This window comes from Pleurodeles waltl, chromosome 10, assembly GCF_031143425.1.
Source record: "Pleurodeles waltl isolate 20211129_DDA chromosome 10, aPleWal1.hap1.20221129, whole genome shotgun sequence".
NCBI classification, from domain to species: domain Eukaryota; kingdom Metazoa; phylum Chordata; class Amphibia; order Caudata; family Salamandridae; genus Pleurodeles; species Pleurodeles waltl.
This window is the reverse complement of record NC_090449.1, coordinates 432,555,816-432,575,887: the sequence shown is the minus strand read 5'-3', so window position 1 is coordinate 432,575,887 and position 20,072 is coordinate 432,555,816. Positions and strand designations below refer to the sequence as shown.

The 20,072-nt window shown below is 42.9% G+C and overlaps 1 protein-coding gene across 1 annotated transcript in view; it reads left to right on the top strand.

Annotated features, from left to right (window-relative positions):
* Positions 1 to 2,831: 2,831 nt before the first annotated feature.
* LOC138262426 (partitioning defective 3 homolog) overlaps positions 2,832 to 20,072 on the top strand; it is a 1,341,057-nt gene continuing 1,323,816 nt past the window's right edge. The window contains exon 1 of the mRNA XM_069212326.1: positions 2,832 to 2,932. Within this exon, the coding sequence (XP_069068427.1) occupies positions 2,886 to 2,932 (47 nt within the window). The 5' untranslated portion in view covers positions 2,832 to 2,885. The remainder of the gene's footprint in view (positions 2,933 to 20,072) is intronic.

Sequence of the window (20,072 nt, the reverse complement as noted above, 5' to 3'; positions counted from 1 at the left end):
GACTTACAGGTAAATTAAATAAGCCAATCAGGTGTAAGCCAATCATACCACGTTTAGAAGGAAGAGAACATGCACTTTAGCCTTGATCAACAGTGATAAAATGACAATAGTCCTAGAGCCAACAAAAAGAGGTTGGATAAATAAGAAGAGGGAAGCAAAAGGTTTGGTGACGACCCTGCCAAAAGGGCCAGGTCCAACAGAGACCTTAGCTTGTGTATGAGCAGTGGAGAAGCTGAATACCTACCTGTGGGATAGAGAATTTGCTTTAGTGTCTGGTAAAATTGCATATGACAGGTGGATGTAGTAGGGGCACTGCTAAAGCCTCTTCAAGATTGGTGATGCTGATTTCAAGATTACAAGAATATTACTTTGGAGTGAAGTATATTGTAGGAGGATTGAATAAAAGAGCGGATTGATCGTCAAGGTTACCACTTAAAGAGGCCAGTGATACTATTAAACATAATGAGCTTGAATGTGTTGTGGCTGTGGCAGATTCAGTAGGGCATTGTGATGGAATTATTTTGGAGAAGTAATGGGACAATGCCTCTAAAGAAGATGTTGTCTTTCAACAAGTCATCTGTTATGTGACTAATGGTTGGCCACCAGTTAGAAGTTTAGACAAATCATTGAAAAGTATTTTTCAAGCAGTAGATGAATTAACCATTGAAGAAGACCTTCTTATGAGACATGATTTATTTATACCGCCCTTGGTATTGAGGAATAAGTTGATGAAGGCTCATAAAGGTCATCCAGCATCACAAGCCACAAAGGAAATATCAAGAAACTTTTATTGGTGGCCAGGTGTAGATTCAGATGTTGATGTGTTTGTTGATACGTGTATTGCATACATTAGGTCTGATAAGCACTGGAAGAGATGTAAAGAGAATATGCATTTGGTTGAAATTCCTAATGGACCTATGATCAAGTTGGCTATAGATTTTTCTGGTCCTGTTACTTTGCTAGATGGGAAAATGTGTTACTTAGTTGTCCTGACTGGTTATTATTCAAAGTGCATTCATTATGAATGAATTGCTAGTCTCACTACTGATGTGGTCATAGAGTGTTTGATGAGGATATTTTCAATTGAAGGATTACCAAATGCTTTGGAATCTGATAATGGTACATAGTTGGTTTCAGAGAAAATGTCTGTATTTTTTAGAAAATGTGGTGGAAAACACGAAAAAACACTACTGTGTAATCCTTCTTCAAATGGTTTGGTGGAGTGTGTAAACAGATTTATGAAGGAGTGGGTGAAAATGGCCTTGGCATCTCATTTTTTAGTGTATGAACTTTTGTGTGACAAACTGTGTGCTTACAACACACCACATTCAGTTACTGGTTACTCGCTATTTTATTAAGAGGGAGAAAAGGACACACATTACTTACAACCTAAATTTGGTAATGATAAAAACACAGGGAACATTGTGGAAGAAATAAATGATGACAAGTTGCGTGTTAAAGAGAATACTGTAGAGTAGAGAAACAAATGAGAAGCAAAGTTTATTATGTTTAGGCTCAGAAGACAAAGGACCTGATTTAGAAGTTGGTGGATGGAATATTCAATCACAAACGTGATGCATAACCTGTCTGATAATGGAATCGTAATACGGTGAACGGAATCTCCGTCACAGTTGTGACGGAGTATTCCATCTGCCAACTTCTAAATCAGGTCCAAATTCTAAACTGTTTAAGGTTGGAGGCTGGGTTATTGTAAGGAAACATGTGAGAATACAAAAAAGAAGTATCAGTTAATTCTTCATGTGCACATGTGTTGAAAGTATCAGAGTGTTTTACTTTTAAAGAACAGAGGGTGGTGGAACAAAGGTGCAGTTGTTCTACTTTAACCAGATCAAGAGGTTTTGCTGAATGATGTAATAAAAACAACGTGGCGAGGGAAATGTGTTTTATGATTTGTTCTGCAACAGTGATTCAGATAAAACAAATGAAAAAGCAGATAATAATAACGAGCATGATGAACATGGGTTTAACGATGCAAGAAGTGTCCATAATGTTGATCAGCAAAGAACTGAATTAGTCACACCCTGGTGAAGAACAAGAGGAGAATAGTGATGGTTTATCTCCAAGTGCAACCAATGAAAATGTTTCAGTTAGTGGAAGAAGAGTAAGTTTCGCTAAAAACTAGACAGATTTTATCATGTACTGATTTTTAAGTTTTTTTTTATTATTAATATTAAAAGTGAGATGTTGTATATAAGTCGAATATGCAGTCTTTTAAAGTGTTAGTTGTTTTTATTTATTTGTCTTGTTTATAGCTAAGCATTGTTAGTATGGGTAATGGTGTAATTGTTTGAATGTGGAATACAGGAATGTCATATGTAGTGATGGAATAGAATGTTGGGGCATTGGTATGGCAAATTTCCTTAGGAACACTTAAGCTATATGCCTGTACTGTTTTACTCGTGGGCCTTATTGGATGTTACATGCGGAAAAATATGAATGTGACATCTTTCATTTTCGATTGTTGCAATCTTTCACTACAACACTAATTTACAGTCCTGCTGTTATTTTGTGAAGACTTTGTTGATCTGTACTGGACCTGATTGTGCTGCGGGGATACGCTAAGGCTCTGAATGTGAACATCCCTCCCCCACACACGGGTACCCATGGATGCTGCTGACAATGCATTCAACGTCTCGCAGGGGAAGGGGCAGTGGCGATCACAGCCAGGAGGGAATTGCAATGCTGGACTTTAATCTGAAGTGAAGTGGCTTGAGTTCATCTGCTGCATGCGTAGGTGGGGGCCTGTGGGTGACTATGTAAGGCAGCGCTCATGTGACCTGCAGATGTTTAGCCTGGATACTCTCCTCTGAAGCTGTTTGTCTGATGTGAGGGACCTGAGCTCAGCAGCAGCACGGACAGCAGAAATGCCTACTATCTCCGTTTTCTGCAAGGGAGCTTTCCTCATCAGCAGGTACGTGGTGGGTGTCGATCGAACAGCAACGGTATGGTGGGCAGCATGCGGCAAACCTGGTTGTAGACATATGAAATGGGAAAAGAGGATGCGGATCAGGTGTTTGGGGGCAGGAGGTGCTGTGAAAATAGGAGCAAAATGTTGTCATGGTGGTTGAGAGTCTGCATTGACACTTAGTGATAGAATTGGATGGAAGCGTATGTGCCCAGAATGTACTCCACCTCTCAGTGTTGTATTATTTGATTTTGCTTCACTGTTACTCTCCCTCTCCGCTCGGTGTTAAGGGGCTCTTTCTCTCCCTCTCACTCACACACACACACAAACACACCTCCGCCCTCCTTTCTACTTTCGGTTTTGTTGTGTCTATGCTGTTCTTTCGCGCTCCATTAGTGGGATGCTATTACTTGGTCTATGAGATCTCGTTTTTTTTTTTTTTTTTTTTTTTTACTGCGCAGGTGTGTCCGATGTGCGGTACTGCTCTTTGACTCTCTCTCCCCTCCTCCTCCTGCCTTTCACTTTGTCTCTCGCCTGTACTTTGTAAAGAGCTGTCCTACTCAATTTTTCTCGTTTGTAGTTTCACATTTGTGTTGCCCCAATTTTAAAGTGATTGTAATCCTTTCTCTTGGTCTTCGTTGTCCAATCTGTCCGAGAAAAGCGTGTATTCCACAGTATGTTATAACGCCGTTTTCCTAACATCAAACATGCACATAATCAAACAGAAGACACAAAAACTGATTGAGAAGCTGTATCGCTACAAAAGAGTGCCTTTGGCCAATCGACTCTCTCTCACGATGTTCCGGGAGTCTGTAGCTGATTTGTGCTTTCTCTCCTGTTCTTGCGCAGTGTTGCGGTATCTATTGTTCATTTGTGCTTTTCTTCATCTCTTACGCAGTGTTGGGATATTTGCGACTCATCTGCGCATTGTCTTCCTCTCTTATCTAGGATGTCTGAGCTCTGCCTATCTCCCTTTTGGGTTATCTATGGTAGATAACTGACCTCTTTCAACATTCCTCTTCTTTTCCCAGCAACAAATACGCACACATACATACTCACTTTCTCTCTCTTTTTCTGTCAAGCTCTCCTTTCTCTCTCATACACATTTTCTCTCAGACGCTCCTATCTTTTTCTATCTCTCTCACTCTCGATCCCTCTTAACCCCTCTCTAATTCTCTCTTGCTTTTACACTTTCCGCCACAATCCCTGTCTCTCTCTCTCTCTCTTACTTCAAGTTTATTTGGATTAAAACCCATAAAACCATTACACCAATCCAGCATCATTGGCTAAAAAACAATAGAACTATGATGTGGGGCTACGTGCTGTGGAGATGCCTGTCAATCCAATCTATTTGTGAATGATTGGGTAGCCCCTTATGAGGACCACGGCTAGTCCGCCAACGTCACCTCTGATATAGGTTTCCTTGGAATCATAGCTTAGGTGGGAGGGCACTTGTGGCATACAGTGGCTGGCAGGGTTAGGTTTCCTCCTGGTGGGGTGATTAGCTCCATCCAAGTCATTAGGGACACTGTTTCCAGTCTGGAATTTTTTGTGTGATAGCCAATTGCATTCTGGGTACTGTAATCTTGTTTAGGTTCAATTGAACCAATTAGATTAACACACCTGAAATCAATTATTTGCAAGTGAAAATTTCAGTACTAGAGACCATAATGGCATGGAGCTGGGTTTTTACCATATTTCCTGACCAAAAGGGATATTACCCGTTTCTCGTGAGCTAATACAGATTCAGCACTCATGCCTAAATCAAGCAGATGAACTAATGGAAGTAATTTGCCACGCACGAGCGTTTCAGCAAGCACCATATGTTCTGGCCTCCATAATCAGTAAAATGTATGATGTATGCACTTTCACAAGAGAGCAAGTGCATGGTCTGCATTACATTTACTGTCATGATCTGCAAACATTATCATTATTTCCATTTGTTCTATGTACAACTGATCTTTTATGTCTGTTGTTCTAAAAAAAAAATTAAGGTTGGTTGAAAAGAAGAAAGGGAAATTCATTTAAACCACAAATACAACAGTAAGATAGATAAAACAATATAGAAAAGTACAAATTTAACATTTCGTCATCTTTACGATTTTTAGAATTTCGATTATGTCTGTCAAGCTTAGGTTAGAATATAGGGGAGGGCAGAACTGACAGTTTCACTCCTTGGAATTCCGCAGAGTTATAAAAAAAACTCAGCGAGTTTTCGCGGAGTTCCACAAGTGGGCTCAGCAGGGAAAGTAGAGGGCAAAGTATAGGAAGATCTATGGCGGTGACCCGCTTCTTCACAGTGCGGCACCCAGTAACGGTTACGGGTCCATGGCAAAGGAACAGTGGGAGAAACATTCAGCCTGTTGGATGCTTAACTTTTTAAAGTTTGTGAGACAGAATGTCGTGGGAAGTAACATAATTATGTAACGAGAGAATGCCATTATTTATGAATGTGCTTAAAGAAGAGAAGGCCCGAGGATGACTAGCATTACAGATAAATCATTAAACATTGTCCTTTCAGGGCCTAATCCCAGTGATACACATGGATGGCTCTATGTAACAAGGGGTCATTTCTAATGATTCCTTTGTTCCTCCCCAGCTTGTATTCTCAATAACAACATGTATAAAACCAGTGGTTGAACTTGGGGAGCCAGCACACCACCTTACAAATATATTGACTTAAATACATGCCTTGCGTCCATTAAAAGAGGAACGGCATAACCTTTTCCTGGACTTTGATGAGCATATTTTTAATTTACGGCCTCACTCCAACTCCCAGAGGCGCTCTTGTCAGTCATTGTCAGTAGTCAACACAGTGAAAGGCATTAATTGGCGCCAGAAATGAAAGAGGACCGACGGACCGTCCCACTCAAGCAGCAGAGCGTCGTCACCCTGCTCAACCATAGTTGCTGTGGGGGTGTTTCACCGACACCGGAGCAGAAGCAGGGGATTGGAGCAGAGAGCTGAATCCACCCTGCTCTAGGCCGCCCTCACAGCACGGAGTCGGGCATGGGCCACATTCATGCACACGTCACTGAAACTGAAGTTATGTAAAATTGTAGGGGTGCGGAGAGCAGAGTGGGTAAAGCTCAGTGAACTCTTTACCACCTACCTTTAGTTAGAAACTGGATGAGAGAAGTAAAATATATCAGTTGGAGAGCACAGGGCAAAGGCTTCCCTTACAGATATTACTTTTTAAAAGACAGAAACGGTGGTAAAAGCCAATTCTAGCATATTCCTACAAGAGACAGAATAATGTAAGGTGCAGGCTTGTTTCAATCACATCATCCTTACTTAAGTATGCTTGTGATTCAGGTATAACATTACTCCATGTTCTTGTCACATCAGTCGGTAAAACCCTTAGTTTCAATCTGACATAAAATGTTCTAATACAGGGAGGGTATGGTAATCTTGCAGTAAGGCTTTCAGCCCCAACATTTTTAATTACAAAGATAAATATTGTCTCTCGGTGTCCGTGGATTCCAAATTATAATCCTCAATCAGTTCTCAGAACATGGACTTGGTTACATATGTGTTCCTGGTTAGTAATGTACCAGGGCTCAGCCAAATTTTAGGGAGGTCCACATAATAGCACGGACAGTTTATGTGTTAAAAGCACTAGAGCAATAAGATAACCTGCAGGACACAAGATCATTCATAGTATCTCTGAAAACAGCAACATTAGGATTAGTACGGAACCAAATACAGAAGAGTAAAGGTAGAAGTAGCACAATGACAAATGCTTCAAATGTTCAACTATTTCTGAAGGAGCAAGGTGGGAGTAATCTGGGGGAAGTGACAATGATTTAAAAAGCTATTTTCCAAAATGTACAACTGCTAACTGTAGGAGGCTGGCCTGGCTTGTAGTGGGTACCAGAGGTACTTACACCTTGTGCCAGGTCCAGTTATTCCTTATTAGTGTAGAAGAGGTGTTTCTAGCAGCTTAGACTGATAGAAGGTAGCTATGGCAAAGCAGCTTAGGCTGAACTAGGAGACATGTAAAGCTCCTACTATACCACTGGTGTCATATGCACAATATCATAGGAAAACACAATACACAGAGTTACTAAAAATAAAGGTACTTTATTTTTATGACAATATGCCAAAAGTATCTCAGTGAGTACCCTCAGTATGAGGATAAGATATCTACAAAAGTTATATGTAAACAAACTAAAATTAGGTAAGTAATAGCAAGAAAAGTAATGCAAACAGTGTAGAATTACAATAGATTGCAATAGGAGCACATAGGTATAGGGGCAACACAAACCATATACTCCAAAAGTGGAATGCGAACCACGAATGGACCCCAAACCTATGTGAGCTTATAGAGGGGCGCTGGGACTGTAAGAAAACAGTGAGGCTTAGAAAAATAGCCCAGCCCAAGACCCTGAAAGGTAGGTGTAAAATGCACGTACTACCCCCAGAGAGCACAGAAGTCGTGATAGGGGGATTCTGCAGGAAGAACAAACACCAGCAATGCAACAACAGTGGATTTCCGGACCTGAGTTCCTGGAAGACAAGGGGACCAAGTCCAATAGTCGTGACAGTGTCGAGAGTGGGCAGGAGCCCAGGAAATGCCACCTGAGGGTGCAAGGAAGCCGCCACTGGTTGGAAGAAGCTTGGAGTTCTGCAAGAAAGAAGAGGGCTAGGAACTACTCCTTTAGAGGATGGATGTCCCACGCTGCGATGAAGCTTGCAGAGGTGTTCCCACGCAGAAAGACCGCAAACAAGCCTTGCTAGCTGCAAGACTTGCAACAGAGGTTTTTGGGTGCTGCTATGGCCCAGGAGGGACCAGGGTGTCGCCACTTGGAGGAAGAGACAGAGGGGGTGCCCAGCAACTCAGGGAGCCCTCACAGAAGCAGGCAGCACCCGCAAAAGTACCTGAACAGGCACTTGAAAGGAAAGTGAACCAGAGTCCATGCAAAGTCACAAAAGGGAATCCCACTGTAGAAGCCTAATTATTCAGCACCCATCCAGAATACAAACGACCGTTAGCCAGCTCTTTCTAGATAAACATAAAGAATTTATTAGGGATAGAATAGAAAGACATGTACATGGAGGATGCTCTGTACTAGTTGTACACGAACAGCCTAATACAAGGAAGTAATACACGATCTTTTATAGTATTAAACCACAAACATGATTCAAAGTCCTATTGGTTCTTTGGCATTGACGTATGATTGACGTATGACTATTTCTCCATTATGGCTGAAGGTAGTTTTTCCTATCATACCATATATAGTAACAAAAAGCATAGAAAAGGATTTTACACAAGGTGGCCTACGTGCCTAATATCACATGGTCCATCTTGTGACAGAACTTGAGAACATCACGTACTCAGACTGGTACTTTCCAGAAGGGAGATTGCTTCAGCTAGCATGCAATGACGATGATATTTCATGATGGGTGTTCAGAGAGCAAGCCTTGCAACATAATGCGTTCCTAGCAGTAGCGAATTACATTTGTAGGCCTCTTTACTGAATGATAGGCCTGTGCAGAGATTGTCATTGTGTATCACAGGGGCCACCAGGCATAGCATACCTAAGAACTGTAAAATGCGATTCCACATTCCGCCCTCTGATACTCAATGACAAATCTAAGGGTCATGGTGTATTGCTCTCATTTCTACCTCTTGCTCGTCCCTGTTGTCATCCTTATATCTTTTTCTTCGATAATGTGTGTGTCTCTCGTGACAGTTTTTTTTCAAGAGTAGGGCCAGGAAGGATGGACAAACTGGTATGAACACACATAGCGTTATCAGTGCCACTATCCTATCACTAGTACCTCTACCAACCAGGTACCCCAACCCCTTAACCATGCTGCTATTCGATCCAGCATTCCTCCAACGTCTGTCCCATCTGCCACTTTCCCAGCTCCTTCTTCTACCTTCTTTATTTCCTCTATTTCCTTTCTTATATTCCCACTGCTATCCGGTGTATACACGCAGCATTCCTGATGGATCACGGCACCAACCCCTCCCTCTTTTGCCAGGATGGTGTCTAGCGCAAGCCTATTCTGGATTACAAGTGCCCTCATGTCTGTGAGTTCCTCAGTGATGTTCCCTAAGGCTGCTGCGGTGTTGCTGGCTAGCCCTTCCACTAATTCGGCAAATCTGTGAATTTCATATTGTGAGTGTGCTATCTCTAATGGCATCACTATGATCCCCTCTATTGCTATTACCTCATCCACCCACGTTGGTGTCCTCTTCCTGCGCACCCCGCCAAGTGTTCTCTTTGCCGATGTCCCACATATAATAAATATTCCTTTGGGAGGTGTCAGGCCTATGGACAAGCCTGTTGTGTCATTTCTTTTGTAGTCCAGGCTCAATGTTGTATTGCAAATACTATGTCCCACATCAATTCCGTTTTTGCTAGTTTCTGCGTTACCTCTTGAGTATTTGAAACACCATGGTGCCTTTATTTCTGTATCTATGGCCAGGCATGGTATTCGTTGTTCTGAGCCATGATCCCTTTCAGTGTAACCCTTCCCTCTTTCTGTTGTAAATGCATTCAATAAATTCTCTTCTCCTTTCTTCTTATATAATCTCCTACACTTCTTTCTTCTCCTTCTATCTTCTTCCTTCAATTTATTTTACACTCTTTCTACCAATTTCTCTTGCATATCTCCTACATAAGGTTCGTCTTCCAAACCATAGTCATCCCTTTTCTCCTAATTTCTCCTTTGTTTATATTTTCTCTTATTCACTCCTTTTCCCTTTTCCTTGTTCTCATTTCTTTTAAATTTCCCCCTAACATATTATCTAATATGTTACATGTCACGAATTCTGTGAGGGGCATCTGAGTGTAATTTCTTTTCCCCTGGCTAGTGGTCGGTAGGTGGGTACAGATATAACAATCAGACACATTTGCTAGTTCTTTGTACATTGATACCATTTGCACAAATGTATTGTCCTTATAATCTTCTCCACCTTCTTTCCATTTTGTATATTTCACCCATTTTGTTTCATCCTCCACCCTCTCATGTTGTTTTGAGTTATTGTTGTTCTCACCACCGGTTGCTCCTTCACCTTGGCCACTTTTGGGGATGTAGTGTTCCTGGTCGATCCATGGAATATGTATGTCGTCTTTATATACTATCAGGAACATTGTTATTATTATAGCTGCTACGGGGGTGAGTAATGCTGTGACCACCACGGGCCACTTCTTCTGCTCCTTTTTCTTATGTTGTAATCTGAAATCCATGTTGCCTTATAGGGTGTGGTCGGATGTGGCTAGCACTTGAAACCAGTTCTATTGGTATGTAACCTTTGGTACCTCCTTATTCCTGTAGGAGTGCCACACAAGTAGTCTATTCCTTCGGTATATTTTCGGGGCGACGTCGAATTCTATTTGACACTTGTAGTTATGCAGAGTATAAAGGGATGAATCCCAATGTCCAGTTCTAAGGCAGTTGGTTGCGATAGTCCACTGACCCGAGGGATGGCCCTTTTGTCCTATTTTTGCTATATTCCTAATTGGAAGAGGCACCTCCCACTGGGGCTACAAGCCGCACTGATCCTAGTGACCAGCCGCTTCCGTAGGACTACTGGGATCTTTACCTCTCGGTGCAAATTTTTCTTGCAGACTTTTAGTATTCTGTTCCTTTATATCCTGATGTCTTTAATACTTAAGTGGGCTCACTTGACTCTCCGACTCCTGTGGAGAGTAGCACGAGCAGTTCTGAAAGAGTATCCTGGTGTCTTGAAGGACCCGCTTGCACCCTCCGACTCCTGTGGGGTTGCAGCACGAGCAGTCCAAAAACGATGTTCCTGTGTGCTGGGGAACCCGCTTACACTCTCCGACTCCTGTGGGAGTGTAGCACGAGCAGTTCCGTCAGTGTTGGCTGGTGGCGCTTGTTGAACGAAGGTTGTACCGCTGTGGTGAAGGTGGCATTACTCTCATCGGCAACTTTGTTGGCGGCTGGTCGTCCTTTGGTCCAGCGGCCTTCTTGGTGTGTGAGATATGGACCCAGGATGTGATGTCCTCACACGTGACTGCTGTGGCTGTTGTCAACAGGACTTGGTGTGGTCCCTTCCTCCGTGGTTGAAGGCAGTGACGTCTGGTGTGGCCTTTACCCACACCCAGTCTCCAGGATGCAGTCGTGTTCCGGTGGTGTACCTTCTTGGTGTAATAGCTGTGGATCCAGGAGGTCAGTCCCTCCTACTTTTCAGGTGACCCAAGCCCAATCTCCCTGTTGGAGATCATGTCCAGGTAGTGTTGTCCAGCCAGGAAGGGCCTGCAGCACCTAATGCTGAAGGTAAGGCAAACTGCTGTCAAAATGTCTTATCAGATAATAACTTCTCAGCACCAGACATGTTCATAGGCCAGTCAAACAGTATTTCAGTTGGTGCTCAGTTTGACAACTTTGTCAAGGGTGCCTTTCTTGACCAATGAAGCAAGCGGTAGTGCATCAATCTAGAACCGCTCAGCAGATGCACAAAATCTTATAAAGGGACATATCTGACTGGTTTATGGGGTAACTAGCACACTCTTAAACGGAAATCAACACTCAAAAAATAAATAATAATTACACTCAGTAACAGTGGAATATTCACACAAACTATTTCACCAAACAAATGGTGATCCAAAGGTCTGGAGAAAACACATGTTACACTGGTACAGCCAGTATTTTTGGAACACAGCATTGTATCCTATTATTCTATTTCAACACACAGAATATCTGCATCAATGCTGGAAGGGTTGGGACTTTGCAGGCATCACCGCAATCAGAAGTCACTTCCCCTTTCTCGTACAAGTGTGATGTTCTGAAATGCTGATGGTCCTTTAAGATATTATATTTATTTTATTCATTTATATTTGGCACCCTCATCATCAGAAGTATATTACTAATAGCTGTATTGCAGTACTACATAGCACATCCTAAGGTAGTAATAACTCTATCCTAATATAGGTATGTTCAATACCCAAAACCAGTTTGGAGAATATTTAGTTGCAATCTACCAACACATGAAGGCAATCCATGTCACTGTGCACATTAAGATGTACCACGGAAGACTCCCATTAATTATGAAAACATAAAACGTAACATAGACAGACGGATACAGAAACCACATCTTCTCGTCCATGTTCTGAAACCTAGGAAAAAACATGGATAGAAAAATACTCCTCCTGCCGCCAATTATATGCACATATATATACGTAGATACATACATCCTGCGTCCAGGGTGTATATAAAAAAATCCTATAAACTTTAAAATTAACTGTAACATTCAGCTGTACATTTATTTATTTTACAATTCTACTTTGTCTGTCATGGTAACATATCGCAACAATCCATGGCTTTGCCCTTGGAGCCATGCCCAGAGTCTGTGGTTTTCAGAAATGAGGAAGGTAATCTTAACTGCCACAATTTAATACAGGGACCTCGCAGATAAATGCATAAAATAAAATACAATAAAAATAAAACACATTTGTGACAAATGTGCTGCATTTTTACCCATTCATTGCCCTTTTGACACCTTGGTTGCACTCACATGACTTCAACATACTACATGTACTGCAGATGTTTAAACATCCACTTGTGTTATTTTCTTTTAGCCTCTTATTAAGTTAAATCTATCAGTCACTAACATGTCATTTGTAATTATTATTACTGCACTAATATGTTTATTTTAAATATCAATACACCTTAGTAGAAATTTGTTATCACATAACTTACTCACTCTACATCCCAACAAGAACCCACATTTTTATATATCTATTATTTACTTATATTATTTACAATTCAGCACATAATATCTCTTCTGTCATTGAACATGACTAAATTATTAGTATGTACTCCATAGAGCTATGAAGAAATACACAACCAGGGGTATGGAATTACCGTAAATAAATGCCCAGCACAATTCTTCCAGAATGCTCTCTCATCAGATGCAAATATCTGCAGAAGCTCGAAAGCAAAATTTGCTATTCCTTGCTTTCAAAATATCTTCACAAACAATGTAACTAGGAAAGAAACATTCTGCTAAACTACCATGATATTTTAGGTGTCATTTCTTTGAAGCATCATTTAGTAAAATCTGCTGATGCATGGTGGTATTTCCAAAATGTATATTCATAACGGAAGAATCAACGTAACCTTTTCAGCAAAGTTACACATTGCCACAGTAGTTCCTGGCATGAACAAAACTACTTTGTGCCAATATGCTTCGTATGGAAGAGCAGAATGGTGTCACTACCACTGAAGCCAGTCAATAAACAGAGAGACAGAATTCAAATAACAAAAGGTCTGTGATAACCAGTTTGTGGCAGAATTCTTAAAGAAAATTACAAAGTGCACCCATGGTATCTGTTCCTGCATTAGTGCAGATTTACATCTTTTATGTATGAGCTAGCATTTAACGAGGCAGACCAGGAAATCGGACTCCTAGACACTATTTGTAAACATAATTTTAGCAGGAGAAAATATGCATGTGTTTTTACCGGACAAGTAGACTGATGACACAAACTGTCCCATGGACAAGTAGACATTTTATAGAATTCCACACTTCTGACAACATATTGTTAACTGCTGCAAATGAATCCTCTGTTCCCTCAAGACTAAATTTGTTCACTGTAAGAATTTTGGCAACCTTAGCATGGGTCAAATATTTTTAAATGTAATCCCTACATAAGAAAGTTCTTATTTGTTGTACACCTGTGGTTCCTAACCTTTTTACTCCTGGGGACCACCAGTGAAACATTACTGGAAGCCAGGTACCCCCAAGCAATTTGCACAATTTAAATTTCAAACATGAAATAATTCTTTTATATTGAAACAATATGCAAAAATCTAAACATTTTATTGGGAGTGTTGGTGCTGCATCTCAGCGATTAACTTTTTCAATTTTTAGTCTCATTTAGGAAAGGTGAATCCTTCCTGCAATTTCTTTAATTATTTCCGGGGCTATTTCTGTTATTATGTTTAGGTACATCAGATCTAAGAAAGCTTTTATACATAAATATGTGGTGGGGAAAGGAACTGAATCATAAGTGCCTCTCTTCTCTCCCTATCCTTTTTGTCACATGTAATTAATTTTTATTCTAGCATCTCTCATACCAGTGTAGGTGTTGGAGCACTTTACAGGGGAGTACAAGGTGTAGGATTCACATGGCATCCACACTGGTAGGCATTTTTCTAAGAGTGCTTGGTCTGGAGAAGCACAAACTCAGCATTCAGAACACTACACAGTCGTTAGCGTTGTCTTTAATAATAAGAATGTATTTCTACACAGGCAAACCCCTTTTATTTATTTTTTATTTTGAGCAGCATAAGAAAAATGAAAGACTGGGAAAAAACAGCTTTCTAATTTGTGCTATGCAGTTGGAATGCAGCTCCCTAATTGCAGTTCATAGCTCACTGTGCTAGATTACGATTATGAACTGTACAGTAACTAAAGAATCTCTGTGACAAAAGCAGTGACCCACTGTGCCATCCACATAAAACACTGTTCTTTGCATGATACACATCCTTTGCAGCCTGCATATTAACCATCTGCACTACCTTTCAGTCAAAACAGCCACTGTCGAAAACTCTCATTCCTCCCCAGCAGGTACATTAATCACTAGAGTTATCTTGATGCTTTTATTTTCGCTGTACAATGCTCTTTGCAGTGCTTTTAAACCTGCTGAAGAAAGGAAGTAATAAATATAAAAACACTCACACATATGTTTCTGTAGAGGCACCAGCTAGAGAAGTGACTTCCTCCCAGCCAGGCCTGGGGACCCCCTGGGAATGTGTCACGGACCCCAGTGGGTCCACGGACTATATGTTGGGAACCACTGTTGTACACTATCCACAGCTGTACAGTGAAATGCTCCCCTGAGGATCTTAACCTAAAGCCACTAACAAGTAATAAAGTCAGAAGCTTGTGTCTTATTATGTGTGATAACTTAACAATTGAACTTAAATTCTCTACAGTGTGTAAGCATGTTACAGCCATCCCTTGTCTACTTGCAAACCTTTCCCATACTTAGTCTAGTGCCAAATGATAGTGTAGTAATTGGAGTAGTGGTCACATATTTCAGACCAGTGTATCGCTTTCTTACCATCCTCCCACAAATCTCATGGTACAATAATGCTAAACAATGTATCCAGATCCTTCCAAAGCAGCCCTTCCATTGGCTATTTTTCTGTTTAACTCTGTACATTTTTATGTACGTCGAGAGACTGTGGGGGTGATTCTGATTCTGGCGGGCGGCGGAGGCCACCCGCCAGAATTCCGCCCCCATTATACCGCTCCGCGGTCAGAAGACCGTGGAGGGTATTATGAGTTTTTCCCTGGGCTGGCGGGCGGTCTCCAAAAGACCGCCCGCCAGCCCAGGGAAAAACTCCCTTCCCACGAGGATGCCGGCTCGTAATCGAGCCGGCGGAGTGGGAAGGTGCGACGGGTGCAGTGGCACCCGTCGCGTATTTCAGTGTCTGCAAGGCAGACACTGAAATACTTTGCGGGGCCCTCTTACGGGGGCCCCTGCCGTGCCCATGCCATTGGCATGGGCACGGCAGGGGCCCCCAGGGGCCCCGCGACCCCCCCTACCGCCATCCTGTTCATGGCGGCTTTCCCGCCATGAACAGGATGGCGGTAGGGGGGGTCAGAATCCTCATGGCGGCGGAGCGCGCTCCGCCGCCATGAAGGATTCCCCCGAGCAGCGGTAAGTCGGCGGGAGCCCGCCGACTTGCCGCTTCTGACCGCGATGCTCGTGGGAGCACCGCCAGCCTGTTGGCAGTGCTCCCGTGGTCGGTGGCCCTGGCGGCCACCGGCCGCCAGGGTCAGAATGACCCCCTGTGTCTTGTGATCTCCAGCTGTGTGTTTGTATTGCTGAGCACCTCATTCCACATCTTGATGTTATGGATTGTGTGATGTGCATACGTGGACATATCCCATAGTAAATTGTGTGATCCCTCACGCCCCTTTCCAATACACCATTCCTTTCATTTGATATGTGTTCGTACTTCTGTTCATGTTTTCTAATGGCATTAGCCACTTCCTCTTTACCCTGGCTATGGAATAACTGTCTAATTCTTTCACAAGGTCTCTTACGTTTTGCTTTTATTTTTCACTTCCTCATCCATCAAACGCCATACCAGGGTGCGGCTTTTATGTTCCGTCTCTGCCTGCTGGTGTAGAGGCAGCTCAGAGTGTTTGGTCCCTGTTGTGGTGCCCTCAGGCTGTAGTGTATTTCCCAAATGTCCTCAAACAAAATCGATGTTTTGTTCCTGTGACTGTGCACTCGCCACAGGAAGAGAGCTTGACAAGCCCCTATTATCTCTATTTTTTTTTTCTTTTTTTTTTCGTCCTCCAATCTTCCCTGCCCTTGTCAGACCCCCCACCATGTGGAGGAAACCATTCTTCAGTTCAGTCATTTTTTTTAATTTTTTTTTATCCTCCACAAACAGGACAGACCCACATTCAAGGGACATCCCATATGCTACTAGTATATAGGCGGCATTGTAAAGCACCACAAATGTCCGCAAAGCCACAGAAACAATACTGTCACTTTCCTTGCAAAGTCAAAGTCTAAGTACAGTAGTGCATGTAGGCCTTCTTTCGCCACTATTTTGTATGCTGGACTGTCCTTGGGGCTATGTTGATGTGTCTCTAGTTTGCCTTTACTAAGAGGGTTCCTCTGGACTGTCTTACCCTAGCCTTTTCTTACATAACACGAAGACAATTACAATCGCTCCAGAAAACAGTAGGATGTCGGCGTATTCTTCACACCGCTCATACCCCGTGACACAGAAGGGCTAACAATGGGTGCATTCACACACGAAGCCTCTCTCTGCCAGCAGCAATCAATTATTAGTAAAAGCAGGAAGCAAGCCGGTCTGCATTCATGCCACAATTTCACCCAGCCATGTCCACCTTAGCTCACACAAAGTTTGAAATCAGACAGTACCCAAGGTGCTAGTGATGGCGTCCACACTGGCGTCCTTTGGGGCGAATCAAGAGATGACAGAATAGTCAGGCTTTCCTGCCCTGGGGCAGGGTGCGGCTGTATGATATTGGAAACTGGACCAGATCCTTGGCCAGTGACACACAGATAATGCAATAGCGGTGAACAAGTCAGGCAACCACATGTGACGGCAGAACCATAGACAAGGGTCACAGTACAACTTGCCCTGTGGGGTGATCCTACTCCCACCCCTTGTATCAAATATGTAGTGAGTGTAGGGCGGTGTTTGTACTGTGTGATGTTTGCAGATTAAATCAATCAATTGTCATAAAAATCTGTATTATGTCGCCCAGGAGTCCAACCACCTAGTCTTAAATTTTCTAAAAATTCTTATTCTAAAGCGCAAATGCATGCAGTCAAAATAAATCACCGTACACCACCTTGTGGTTAACCCTTCCTTCATGAATCAAAAACCACTTTCGCACACACACGTATTTATAACTCAAAAACCACTTTCACACACACACGTATTTATAGCTCAAAAACCACTTTCACACACACACGTATTTATACCTCAAAAACCACTTTCACACACACACGTAATCAAACCAGCATCTATAGTTTACACCATTTCACATGAGTAGCTGATAGTTCAATATGTCATAAGCATTGTTCAAAGAGCTGCAATATCACAGGAAACAGATAACATAACAATTGTTTAACACGACAAACAGAGCCTGGAACCGCCTGCCTGCTCCACTGGAATGAACCACTATCCTCCCTATACTGGAATGAACCACTATCATTCCTATACACACACGGACGCTGCAACACCTGCCAGTTCCTCTTAAATGGACACATAGACCCTGGCACCACCTGCCAGTCATTCTGGAATTGACCACTACCGTTCCACATCTGGGCAACGCCCTTTTAACCTGGGGTTGGCTTGGCGCCTACAACACCCTCTCTGGCCAGAGTTATCTGCCCCAGCCCCTCTGGCTGGGGACTGCAAACAGCGACTCGCGCTGTGTTCTGAAGTAACACCGCTAGTTGCCTCTATTCCTCTGACTTCGTTTTTAACAGTAACAAGCTACATGAAATACAGGAAGCTAATCTAAGTATACAGTTGCAGCGCAGGGAGGAAGGAAATGGTGTAATACACAGAATGCCAGCAGCCGACGATTAGTTATAGGTAACCATCTGAATGTTTTCACGAGGTGCATTAGTGGAGCCAATAACAGAGGACAACAAAAGAAGAAATGCCTTTGGCATGCCACCGGAGACAGAGAAAAAAAAAAAAATTCATTATAAAAAAGAGCAGGCTCAGTGGTACGGCAAATAGAAATATTAACCATAAATGCATAACTACTCTCTGCAGGAAACATATTAACGAAACACCCAAGTTACCTCTCTGTTTCACAATATTTACACCAAAAATACAGTAGAGCAAACAGCGAGAGCAGGACGACGAAGCAGCAATAGATACTCACGACAGCTCCAGCCTCCGTCTCAGGAGGGGCCCTGTCCAATGGGTCAGCTGTCGCCCCAACCAAAACAGGAGCCGGACTGAAGGGAGCTATCCGCTGAACGAGACCGCAATTCTTCCACCAAATGTAGAAGCCTAATTATTCAGCACCCATCCAGAATACAAACGACCGTTAGCCAGCTCTTTCTAGATAAACATAAAGAATTTATTAGGGATAGAATAGAAAGACATGTACATGGAGGATGCTCTGTACTAGTTGTACAAGAACAGCCTAATACAAGGAAGTAATACACGATCTTTTATAGTATTAAACCACAAACATAATTCAACGTCCTATTGGTTCTTTGGCATTGACGTAAGATTGACGTATGACTATTTCTCCATTATGGCTGAAGGTAGTTTTTCCTATCATACCATATATAGGGCCTGATTCTAACTTTGGAGGACGGTGTTAAACCGTCCCAAAAGTGGCGGATATACCACCTACCGTATTACGAGTTCCATAGGATATAATGGACTCGTAATACGGTCGGTGGTATATCCGCCACTTTTGGGACGGTTTAACACCGTCCTCCAAAGTTAGAATCAGGCCCATAGTAACAAAAAGCATAGAAAAGGATTTTACACAAGGTGGCCTACGTGCCTAATATCACATGGTCCATCTTGTGACAGAACTTGAGAACATCACGTACTCAGACTGGTACTTTCCAGAAGGGAGATTGCTTCAGCTAGCATGCAATGACAATGATATTTCATGATGGCTGTTCAGAGAGCAAGCCTTGCAACATAATGCGTTCCTAGCAGTAGCGAATTACATTTGTAGGCCGCTTTACTGAATGATAGGCCTGTGCAGAGATTGTCATTGTGTATCACAGGGGCCACCAGGCATAGCATACCTAAGAACTGTAAAATGCGATTCCACACCACGACGCTGGAGGACAACTCAGAAGGTTGTGCACTGCAGGAAGGAGTGCTGGGGACCCAGGCTTGGCTGTGCACAAAGAAAATCCTGGAAGAGTGCACAGGAGCCGGAGCAGCTGCAAATCACGCAGTACCCAGCAATGCAGTCTAGCGTGGGGAGGCAAGGACTTACCTCCACCAAACTTAGACTTAAGAGTCACTGGATTGTGGGAGTCACTTGGACAGAGTTGCTGAGTTCCAAGGACCACGCCTGTCAGGATGAGAGGGGACCCAGAGGACCAGTGATGCATTCTTGTGGTGCCTGCGTTAGCAGGGGGAAGATTCCGTCGACCCACAGGAGATTTCTTCGGAGCTTCTGGTGCAGGGTGAAGGCAGGCTACCCCCAGAGCATGCACCACCTGGAAACAGTTGAGAAAGCCGGCAGGATTAGGTGCTACAATGTTGCTGGTAGTCATCTGGCTACTTTCTTGCGGTTTTGCAGGCGTCCTGAGCAGTCAGCGGTCTATCCTTTGGTAGAAGGCAAAGAGGGAGATGCAGAGGAACTCTGGTGAGCTCTTGCAGTCGTTATCTGAAGAATTCCCCAAAGCAGAGACCCTAAATAGCCAGAAAAGTAGGTTTGGCTACCAAGGAAGGAGGATTGGCTACCAAGAGAAGTAAGAGCCTATCAGAAGGAGCCTCTGATGTCACCTGCTGGCACTGGCCACTCAGATCAGTCCAGTGTGCCCCCAACACCTCTGTTTCCAAGATGGCAGAGGTCTGGGACACACTGGAGGAGCTCTGGGCACCTCCCCTGGGAGGTACAGGTCAGGGGAGTGGTCACTCCCCTTTCCTTTGTCCAGTTTCACGC